This window comes from Stylophora pistillata, chromosome 7, assembly GCF_964205215.1.
Source record: "Stylophora pistillata chromosome 7, jaStyPist1.2, whole genome shotgun sequence".
NCBI lineage: Eukaryota > Metazoa > Cnidaria > Anthozoa > Scleractinia > Pocilloporidae > Stylophora > Stylophora pistillata.
Window position 1 is genome coordinate 8,112,977 of NC_142525.1, and position 12,066 is coordinate 8,125,042.

General features: G+C 40.1%; 1 protein-coding gene across 3 annotated transcripts; it reads left to right on the top strand.

Moving 5' to 3' along the window:
• Positions 1 to 188: 188 nt before the first annotated feature.
• Positions 189 to 11,704, top strand: LOC111339702 (cytochrome P450 10). 3 transcript variants are annotated; one of them, XM_022946416.2, is made up of 10 exons: positions 189 to 386; positions 875 to 1,031; positions 4,989 to 5,179; positions 5,853 to 6,137; positions 7,159 to 7,256; positions 7,946 to 8,112; positions 8,923 to 9,001; positions 9,595 to 9,751; positions 10,165 to 10,208; positions 10,969 to 11,704. In XM_022946416.2, the coding sequence occupies exons 1-10, from the start codon at positions 221 to 223 to the stop codon at positions 11,077 to 11,079; spliced, it is 1,455 nt and encodes a 484-aa protein (XP_022802151.2). In that variant the 5' UTR covers positions 189 to 220; the 3' UTR covers positions 11,080 to 11,704. The 3 variants fall into 3 exon arrangements, with proteins under 3 accessions (XP_022802151.2, XP_088582953.1, XP_088582952.1); XM_088726827.1 differs by having other exon boundaries at positions 244 to 1,031; XM_088726826.1 differs by lacking the exons at positions 189 to 386; positions 875 to 1,031.
• The last annotated feature ends 362 nt before the right edge of the window (positions 11,705 to 12,066 follow it).

Consider the following 12,066-nt stretch of genomic DNA (forward strand, 5'->3'; position numbering starts at 1 on the left):
AACCTAAAATCAGATGAAATTGTAAGAAATTTATCACCAGTGATAACTGATATTGATATCAGTTGATATTGACATTGACCCAAAAGTGACATGGGGTATGGCACGTGCCGTAGAGCTTGTGGGTTGATATCCACCCTCCCCTCCTTCCTTTTGACTGTCACTAGCCCTCTTGGTACAGATTTCTACCTCTGCCCAGCCTTTCGCTGCCGCAAAACCAAAGATGGAGGCTATAATTTTCATCAATAGAATATTGAGCGTTTGTTCGCCAAAATTACGCTTGCTCTGCAGTCTACGATCCCTTAGGAACGATCTGGGTACGAAATCAGGCTGCCACAAAAACTTGACAAGTGATCAAGGCTGTCGTTGGCCGTTAAAGAAATCAGGGGGTATTTCGTTCCGTTTTCAGTTTCGATCATTGTGCTTAACTCAGCGATTTCGTTTTCGTTCTTTCGGTCGCTTTGATTATTTCAGTGGTTTCGGCTAGTTTGTTCTGGTGATTTGCTCGTTTTATTCTGCGGCTTGGTTTTGCTCAGCTTTTACCACCCTTAATGTCACTGGTACTTAGGAAAGAGAGTCAGGTTATTGATGTAAAATGTACGACGCGCTGCAGTGGGTCTCTGCCCTTTTGATACTACTCGTTGTGTGGTTGATAAATTCTCTAGACAAACTTCACTTGTTAGTGAACTATGCCTAGCGAGGAGACAGTGGCATGGGGGCTGATCTTTCGGGAGGGGTCCTCTCGTTGGACAAGATGCCTGGTCCAAAAGGATGGCCTATTTTAGGTGATGTGCTCAGCTATCTGAGAAATTCTGATTTCAAGGCAATGATGACAGAGCTACAAGACTTATTTGATAAGTACGGTTCTGTTTTTAAGAGGAAGCTTGGGGGATTCACAGTAGTGTATGTGAAAGATCCAAAGGATGTCGAGGTTGTCTTCAAAGCGGATGGAAAATATCCCACTCGAACCCCCTTTTGGAAGTGGACAGGAAGTACAGGAGGAGCAGAAACCTTCCTCAAAGTATGGCAGTCTTGTAAGTAAAAAACAATTTGAATGTTAGACGAAGGACAAAAAATCCAATCCAGTCTAAGGCAATGCTCAGTGAGCAACCATACGTATCTGGTGAGCATTACAGTTGCGCCTGAAGTCTTTATCGAAGAGGCTGTGATAGTTTGCCAATTTACCACTGACATTCTGTTGAATTCTAGAAAACCATGCGAATATAGGGTTCCTATTTTTTAAGAACCCATTACAGGGGCGTAGCCAGGATTTTTCTAAGGGGGGGGGGGGGTTCACAGAGGCTACTCACCATTTACACCGCTGCTCTCCCGCGTTTATCGGCGGGCTCAGTCGTATTATCGCGGCATGAAGGCCCATATTAACTAAATACAAGAGCCGTTGACTAAAATACTTTACAAAAAAAACAAATTTTAAAAAAATGGGCTTTTCAACAATGGCACTTACGGCCAAGATATTGTCATGGCGTTTTCGCCACCTGAATATTGTAGGTTGTTTGCTCTTAAGAAGGCCTACCAAGGGGGGGTCATGGGCACCCCAGGACCCCCCTCCTGGCTACGCCCTTGCATTAAATGGTATTTGAGTTAGATGAAACATTCAGCATTGTGCGAAATCTTTCTACGCCGAGTAAATCTTTCGCGCAGTATTTCAGACATACAGTCTTTCGGACTTTCGAGGTCCATCGTACAGTAAGCTGGATGAGTTCGGAGGCAACAGATGATGGTGCATCAAAAGTTGTACTGGGTTGTCAAATTAAAATTGTCGTAATAACACAGTGGTGAGTGTTAATCTTTGCTTTTTGCAACAATAAATATATACTGATAGGACATACGTACTCCTTAGTGTAGTTCTGTCACGTTTTTGCCAAAGATTCAGTCCTTTTCTTTGTGTGTGAAGGAGATCTGATGTAGTTCTACAAAGCACTGAAGTACCTTACTCATAAACTTTTATTTGTAATAAATAATTACTAGTGACTAAGTTTTGCTTTATCAGGTAACCTGAAAATGGCGATTTATTCACCAATCGTTCCAATATTTTGCTCCAAATCACATCTTTTAATTTTTCCAGCTATGAGAAACCTTCATTAATAACCAATCATATTTCAAGGCTTGTTGAAAGTAAACAATCAAATCAGAGGAAAATGAAAGACAATTTTTGCATTTTTTACAAACCAACTAAGCACTGGGTCAAAAAAATGTTTGTACAGACTAAGAAAATCCTGTATTTGAGCATCTGAATTTTACAGTTTCTAAATGAACGTAAGAAAGTGGCAATTGAACCTTATGACAAGCAAATTTGGTCTGTAATCATACCTGTGATTTCAAATCGAACTTGTATGCAAATTGATTCTATTTAAATAACCTCTGTCAGTAAGTTTAATGAACTTTTATATTTTTTTAGTTAACACATATCATATCATCCACATCTCCATACAAATGGAATAAGTTATCTTGCTAAATAGTGGATATCTTACTCATGTTGTTATATAATGATAAAACTGAGGTGTAGAGAAATGTGAGGTTATCAACAGCCTTTTTTTTTATCTGTTAATTGATTTTTTTGTGGCTGCCATTTTGAAATTATATCACATAAATGTCAATGAAAGGAATTACATATACATAAATATAACATATAACTCAAAATACACCAAGTGCTGAGGAAATCTGAAGAGAGACCAAGAGGCCCATGTGAGCCACAGGCTCCTCTGGGCTATGTGTTCTTAAACATGCTAGAAATGAAAGCAGTTAGTTCATAGCAAAGGATATCTTGGATGCAATCATAATAATTGCTTTCACTATACCTCCAAGGAGATCAAAACTTGGAAGTTTAATAACTTCTCTTTTATGAAAATTTCCTCCAAGCATTTAACTATGTAGAAAGTTACCACTTTGTCAGACAACTAGCTATTGGGAACATCAGTGGGGATACAAATCCAGAAAAGGGTTGCTATCTGTGCAAGAATGCTCTTGCTTGTTATAAGTTGTCTACCTTAAAATAACTATGGGTTTACCAGTGCAATAAACCAATCAGGTGTAAGTGGTATCTAAATTATTTCATAATTATTCTTAAAACATAATTGGTAACTAAAGTAACACAAAGTCTGTATTAACAAGATGATGTGGCTTGGGATAAATAGCAATTTTGACAGGAAAAGTATTTTAAAATTATCATAACAAAAAAATTTATTTCTTCTTTCGTAGTATTGTTCTGTAGTTTAATACTTGACATAGTTTTGTTGCCACAGACGCTAACTGTATCTAGCTCTAGACTCCATAACACACATGAAAACCATGTAAAAGTTATTTCTGAAGAAGCACTGAGTTCACGGAGGGACAATAAAAAAAAAAATTCAGTTGGTAGACCGCTGCACTGCGGTATGACAGAGGCCATGAGTTCAAATCCCGTAGGGGCCTGAATTTTTTTCAGGCCTTATTTGTACTACTACACTAGTAGGGTTTATTACTGCAAGGATTGCTTTCATACCAAAAAAAAAAAAACGTTTTGAGTAAGACCACGAAGCAACAAACATGCAATACAGATTTAAATTATTCCAGGTGAAATCCCTAAAGGCCGAGACACACTATGCGACAAATCGCTGCGACACGTCGCCGCAAGTCTGATGCAACAAATCGCCTCGTGTGACATGTGAAAATCTTTTTCGCTGCGATCTGTCGCTCGAATTCAAACTCGTTTGAATTCGTGCGACATATCGCAGCGACAAAATAAGCTCTGGCAGCCTTGTCGCAGCAGCAGTGCAGACGAGGCAACATGTCGCCGCGATTTGTTGCAGCGATTTGTCGCATAATGTGTCACGGCCTTAAAGGCAAGCTAACTGAGTTTAACCCTCCGACTCCCTTGAGTGATCAAGACAGAATTTCTCCTTACAATAGCAATACCATGTCAAGCAGGCAAGTGATGAGAATAAAGAATACATATCAATTGGGAATTATTAGTTGATCTAATACCAAGAATGTTATGAGAGTAAGGAGATGTAGTAATCAGAGCTTGGAAGTGAAAAGGGGTCACAGATTCAACATCTATAAAATGGTGATAATTTGATACAGGGAATTGTGGAGTACTTTTGAAACCTCGATAACATACCGCAAGTTTGCAACTAAACACTCGCAACAAAGTGATTAATTACGCGGCTCAGTGAACAAGATTCCCACACAAAAAAATAAAATATGTCAGAGAGCCAACAGATCGCCATGTGAGCAGCGTGGAGGCTGCACATGTAAAGGTAAAACAAACAAACAAAAAATTAAAGAAGAGAAGAGTGATAGACGTGTGCAATCGACAAAAGCACACATAAAGAGATTACGCTGCATTAGAATTTGAAGGGAGATTTAATAAGAACAAAGGATCAACACAACTGGTGATTAAAACCGCGGATTTTAAACATGTTAGTTAAGCAGATCAAACCTACTATTCTGAAGAACTTTCGTGGCGCATTTTGGAGAAACAAAAAACACCAATATGATGAGCTTAATCTTGTTGGTCCCTTGGATCGAAGAAAAATATATGACGGCCGCTACTTGACGCAGGACACATACACACAAAACACCATAACAGTTAAAAGCAATAGCAAAGCTCACACACTTACGATTGAATAGGGATCAAAAGAGATATTAGCCCTGTGTTTTGTCTTTTTTTAGCTCTTAACCTTGACTTTTTTCTCCAGGCCTTCTACACAACGGTACAGTGGCGTGACGGGTGTCGTCTCTAGGATGTCACGTTGCGTGACAGCCTCTTAAAGCTCTCCACATTTTAGGAAAACCCGCATTTTTCAGTGGGAGACAAAACGTACTTTTCCGCCGGAAAATTATCGAATAAAATAAAATTCCTCAGATGTCGGTTTCTGTTCCTTTTATATATTTATTTCTTTATTTCTTGCTTTTTCGAAGAATTATTGGTTTGAAAAAGCCTCCTTGCCGTGGTGGCTTTTACACTTGTGTCTCTGGTTTGTCTCCAGGGATGGTGAAGAATGGAGCCGAGTACGCAAGGCTTTAGCGTCAAAAATGCTTCGACCGAAAGACATTCGAGATAACCTGGAAAAGTTTAATGGAGTTACAAAGGATGCTATAGAACATATGGTGTCAGTGCGGGGTGCAGATGACGAAATACCGAATCTCGAAGAAGAACTTGCAAAGTGGGCGACGGAATGTAAGTTAAGTGATTCGTGCAACTTTAAGCGGATTTAGCATGGTATATACTGCACTGATCGAATTGTACAGCGATCAGTTTCTTCACTGGGACAACTCCAGGGGATCTAATGTCGCAATCTGATTGGCGTTGATATTGTAGCACATTAAAAGAGTGTTTATTCGTCCACTGATTCGTGGTGAAATTGGAATATGCTGGTGTTTGAATTCGGGGATGGAACACCACACAATCTAGAGGAAGGGGGAGTAAAGACGAGAATCAATAACAACAGCAAATAAAAAACCCCACGTGGGATGCTAGACGCCTCTTTATAGAATGTTTCGGTAACTTTACAGGCTCGCAGCCATGTTTTAAATTTAAAAACTAAGGAATTAATAGCAGTGGAGGTCTCAGTCCATTCTGTTTCGTTTCTTGACCTCTTTATTGCTTAAATCTCAAAGTTATCGATATCTCGATCTTAAATGTAAACACGGCAATTAAAATGCAGCTTTTGGGACCGCTTATTAGCAGGACTTTCAAGATATGGGCCATAGGTCCAAGAATGGTGCATGGGGTATCGTGTTGGAAGACGAATGATCTCAATTTTTCGCCAACCCCGCTCGTACTGCTCCCCTAGTCAAAGTAAATAGCTAGAAAATCACTGAAAAAAAAAAAACTGTTTTTGTCACTTTAGCTGTTGGCACAATGGCTTTTGACCTACGAGTCGGACTGTACGATGATCCACCAAACAACGAAACTGTGAGGATGGTTAAGGCCACTCAAGACTCCTTTGCATTACTGGGGAAAATCAATAGAGGATGGGAAGGCTTTTTAGTCCCATACGTAACGACACCCACGTACATAAAATATTGTAAAATCCAAGACATCGCCTTGGAAATTGGTCAGAGTATAATAGATCGCAAATTCGTGGAAATAAAGAAAATGGCTGACGATGGTGAAGGCTTCTCACAGGATCAAGGTTAGTGATGTTCTTTGATTTTACAGTATCTTGACAAAACGATCCATTGACAAGAAATACCTGAGGTGAAAGACTGCTCCAAGTGTTTTCCGTAGGTGGAGTAGCAACTGCTGAGACAACTGGATGTGCGACAAAGCGGTGAGCATGAACAGTTGACATACAAATAGACATTTTACATGTCCTTTCGATTGAACATTTGTAGACCGTGAGTTGAATTTTATCGGAGAAGTACCGAACTTCTTGTGGAGAAATCTTTGTTCGAGAACAGGCTTGGTCATTGTGTCGCGTTCTTGGACATTCTTGAACTTCTTTTGGAGAAATCTGTGTTCGAGAACAGGCTTGGTCATTGTGTCGCGTTCTTGGACATTCTTGAACTTCTTTTGGAGAAATCTGTGTTCGAGAACAGGCCGGGTCGTTGTGTTGTGTTCTTGGACATTCTTGAACCTCTCGTGGAGAAATCTGTGTTCCAGAACAGGCCTGGTCATTGTGTTGCGTTCTTGGACATTCCTGAACCTCTCGTAGAGAAATCTGTGTTCGAGAACAGGCCGGATCGTTGTGTTGCGTTCTTGGACATTCGTGAACCTCTCGTGGAGAAATCTGTGTTCGAGAACAGGCCGGATGGTTGCGTTGCGTTCTTGGACATTCTTGAACCTCTCGTGGAGAAATCTGTGTTCGTGAACAGGCCTGGTCATTGTGTTGCGTTCCTAGACAAGACACTTCACTCTTACTATGCCTCTTGGTGGGGGGGGGGGAGGGGTAGGGGAGGGGATGACCCTCAATGGACTAGCATCCTATCCAGGGGAATAGCAATACTCCCTGTCACGTGGCTCGGATCAATGTCAGTATCAGAGCGACTGCGCATCTACCCCACCCCTAACATTAACCTTACGTTGTTTCCAGTTGACTGTTAGTAGAGGGGTCGGTTTGTAGTTGCTCAATGGACACCAGAAGCTTATAACCTTGAATAGGTCACAAGCATCTGGTGACACTTGATTGATTTGATATCGTCTTTGCATCATAGCTGTGTCTCTACTGACCTACCTAATAACGAAAGGCGAACTTACACGTCAGGAGATCAACGTGCAATCTATCGGGATGTTTAAAGCAGGAGTAGAAACGGTAAGGTAATCATAGAAAGTTTCAAAGGGGATTGAATAACTCCTATGGCGAACACAAATGTGGACTGATATGGTTCATGATAACAAGGGCGAAAACATTAACATTGGAAGGGATAGGCAATTCAAGAGAAATCGGGGAACCAGTTTAACCTTTTAACTCGCAGAAGTGGTTAACGTAACTTCTCCCAATAATATCCATACATGATCCTGCAAACAGGGAATGAGAATACTCAAACTTATCATGTAGGAGTTGCTACCTTGATTGAACATCAAATTATCGTAACCAATTTACAATGAAATGTGTAACAGCTAGAGGAGAGAATTAACAATCAGATCTTAGGAATTAAAGGGCTAAAACCTTATTCCGACCGGAAAGGGAGATGATGATAAACATTCTTAAATCATGCAGTTGAAAAGTTTTTTAGTACACGACACATGATGATTAATTGTATGATGTACATCTTGTCACGTTTCAAACTGACTACCTACTATGAAAGTAGACATCACCTTACACACCCCTCCCCTATTACAAAGGATTAGTTGTTGGTGTCATTGCTACGTTTACCACAATGATATTGTCTGGATTAGTTGGATGATTCACGATGAGAAAAGTAAGAGAACTTTTGCAGCAAGAAAATCAAATTTTCTTAACCAAATCTAAAAGAATCTTTCTTTTTACATTCTCCATAGACGGCAACCGGATTACTGTGGCTCCTCTACGATCTGGCCCGTAATCCGAGAGAGCAAGAGAACGTGTATGAAGAAGTGACCTCCTTGATTGGGCCCCATGGAGATTTTACCCCCGAGAGCTTTGCAAAGCTGCATTACGTTAAGGCTTGTGTGAAAGAAAGCCTGAGGTAGATAGAAGTTTTGCGTATGTGACAAAATTTTTGCAGGAGCATTGGCTAATAATGGAAAAAGCTATGCTCACAGTAATCTGCATTTACAAATTGCGTCGATTGCGTTATTGAGACTGACCATAGTAAAAAAGTATTTCCTAGGAGGATTTAAAGTGAAGTTTTGCCCAGTTTTACATCTCTCCGTCTTGCTGACTCGTGAGATAATCCACGATGTCGTTTTGGATGGTCGTTTGTTGTATTTGAATTTCCACGAAGGTCATGCGCACATCATGTGTGGTCTATATAAAACGATAAACAAACTCGGCTTCAAATCGACCAAACCTTCTTTGATAGTAAAGAGTTGTGCGAAAAAAAAAAGAAATGAAATCGATTAAAATTGAATTCACTTGGTTCCTCTGCGTTTAGTGGCGAAAGCAACTGAATATTTTTCTACATCAGGCATGTGGGAATCTGACGACACACTTTTATGACTTTTTACTGAAACAATAATCGAACTTGTGATCGATCCATAAAAAAATTCAAAAACTAGTCACAAAACAATTCTTGTTTAAGCTTCAATTCGAAAGCTATACATAAGTAAATGTGTACTTGTTTTTGTGTTCAAAACCCCCTGCGAGCATGACAGGACGGAAAACTCGTGCACTTTAAGTACCTCCCGTTGTCCCATACGATGCCTTAGTTTTCTAAGGCTTCGTATGGGACAACGGGAGGTACTTACAGTACACGCATTTTCCGTCCTGTCATGTTTGTACCCCAAAACCACATATCCGTTGCAGTATTACAGGACACCGTTTCTTATTTCATCAGAATGCATCCTGGGTCGTTCCGTTGGTTACGCGTTCTGACGCAAGATGTGGTTCTATCTGGTTACCATGTCCCATCTGGGGTAAGTAAAACTGTTTTTGAGTTTTTTTTTTAAGATGTATTCCTTTCTTGGAATTCCAATACTCTTTTCGAATCTTTTAACATCTGATATTTGCTTAGAAAGTCAAACATAGCATTTTGAAAAGAGAACGAACAGAAACCAAGTCAAGCCGCCAAGCCCTTATACTATTGGCTTTTCTTATATAAACCGTTCACAGGCTTTTTTTTTTCTATGACGTTGTCGCCCAAGGTATGAGAGGAATTAAATCAGAAGCGAGAGCGGAATAATATACGCAAACGCTAAGGGACTCCTTCGCTTACACACTTACTAGAAAGAAGGGAAAAAAAGCTTAAAATGAAAAATTCATAATAAAATGATAATAATAATAATATTAATAATAATAGTCATCATCATCATCATCATCATTTTCATCATCATCATCATCATCATTATTTTCATCGTCATCATCATCATCATCAGTATTATCATCATCATCAGCAGCATCGTCATCATCGTCATCATCACAGCTGTAAACAGAATATCCCGAAGCTACACACTTTGAACCAGCATTATTTTGGCCCATCGTAGGCGAGACAGTTTTTTTTTTTCTCTAGACAGCCGTGATGTATTCCAACTACCTCGCTGGGATCTCTGAGGAGTTGTTTAAGTTTCCTTTGGAGTTTAGACCGGAACGTTGGTTGAATGAGGATTTGGGAAAGATTCACCCATTTGCTACTCTGCCTTTTGGAGTTGGACCACGCATGTGCATTGGTGAGAAATTTTAGAGTAATAAATAGGATGAGAATTTAATGCTTGACACTCAAACGTCACCGAGCAAAGTTTATACTTGTTTATTGTTAACAGTTACCCATAGATTTTTTCAGTCTTTTCTTTTTACTTTTTTTCGAATCTGTAATAAAATTCAACCCCCACCCTTCCGCCCTACAGGGCAAGCGGGCGAACAACTCCCTAACTTGCAGAGTAGCATCGAACCTCTCTTTGTGTTTCGGAAGAGTTCAAAAGTACTTTGTTTCCAAGGGATCAATACGCTGGACTTGATATCGAGAGGTGCTGTTTTCTTCATGACCACCTAACGAGGTTTTACCTTTCAAGGCCACTGATACGGACAACGTCCCATGATTCACTCTGACCGATTTATTTAAAATTGTTATTTCTTTTTTCAGGGCGTCGCATTGCTGAGGCTGAAATGTACCTCCTAGCAACAAAGGTAAGTTTGTTCAGAATTGGGTTCTTTTTCAACAGATACGTGTTCTGGAGTGATTTCCGTCCTATTTCTTCCTTGCAATGTTACTTTTAATCCCCACATATCTAAGTTTAAAGTCATATCATATCACGTGTATGACATGCAGTTGCCTAGTAACTAGTTCGCTGGACTCGAGAGACTCCCGAAATGTGTTTAGGTCTGAGCCCTTACTGAGTGATAAGTATGATATTCTTGGGCAAAACACTTGACTCTTACAGTGTCTTTCACCGCCCAGAAATATAATATATCTTATTAACCAAGCGCGAGGGCCGTACTGGGAGAATATCGGCCCCAGGTCTTGAAAAAGACCGAGGGCCGATATTCTTCCAATACGATCCCGAACAAGCTTGGTTAATAAGAGATTTATTATACGACTGAAGTTCAAAGGGACACAAGAACGGTATCATTCGGGACCATTCGGGACAGTGCCCGGTCCAATACTTAGAGAATATTGACCGGCAATAAAGCATTTTGATTGGTTGATTTTAGTTATTGGCCCTCTGACTGCCCGAGTCGTGTAATAAAAATGGGTACTGGCAAGAGAGGATGAAGCCCCTCGTGATACCGACAACCGTCAATAAAACGCAACGAATTGCTGGTAGTAACTAGTAGTGTAATGTCATTACTAAATAGTGCACCTCATTCCCTACCAAACCAGTAGTCAGTTTGCTTGGCTTGCTTTTAGATCTTATGCTCCTAAAGCCTCTTTTTTTTTTCATTTCAGTTGGTCCAGCGATTCGTTCTCGAATATCACGAAGAACCAGTTGAACCAACGTTCAGACTAATGACTGTTCCTGACAGACCAATACGGATAAAATTCATTGATCGTGCGTAATTTACGGCGTGCTTGACGAGGAAACATTTCTTTTAAGTTTAGTTTACATCATACAGTGATATGAACCTGCGGTAGTTTCTCAGCTGTCTGAATTTAAATTGCTAAAAGACAAGAAAGTGATGAAGACTAAAGTAAACAGTGACGATGTTGCAGAAAAAAGTTAAATGTAAGATTCTTTCGATATACATAAGTGTTTATATGGCGGAGAAGGCTTACATTTCAGAAGGCAACTTTAGCGAAGCACAACAGCGATTACTTAACTACCCGGATTTTAAACTTAAAAGTTTCGTTTTAAAGGCAATAGAGTATGAAACCAATAGTCAAAGTAGAGCAATGATCTTTGCAGCTGAGCTGGAATTTTTAGCAACCTGAAAAATCTCAGGCTTCTACGAAATTCGAATCCACGCCTCCCTGGTTCCAGTTAGGTACTTTACTACCAACTGAGCTACGAAGCCTCAATTTGCCACTCTGTATCCATTAGTATCTAGGTAAATACTACAGCTTAGATGGGGATAATTTGGTAGCCCTTATCCTCCTCTCCAGCTTTTTTATTGTTTTTTCAGTTTAGTTTACTGCTTGTAACATCCCTGCGCCACGATTTATCGCCAATAAAGAAACAGGCTCAAATTACTTGCCCGTCTTTTTGCTAATTCGCCTTTTAAACTTTCAATTACGGGCAGGGGGCTAAACGCTTCAACCAGCTGATGAGCGACTGCGCATATGTCGATATCGCGCCTGAACTGGTGACTAGTTCGTCCCCATAACAATTGAAGCGCGATGAGCTAGTCTGAATTATGTCCATGCAGTTCGGGAATTTTCGACTCATTCTCTTCAGGGAATTTTTAGCTTAGTGTTGGAGGTGATCTTTGATTTCTTTGCGTTTGCTATTCTTCGGTCTGTGATTTTTCTAGAAAAACAGTAGCACCTGGTCATCCAATCGGTTACAAACGCCTCAAACCAATTATATTACTTTGGAAGTTGTTGGTT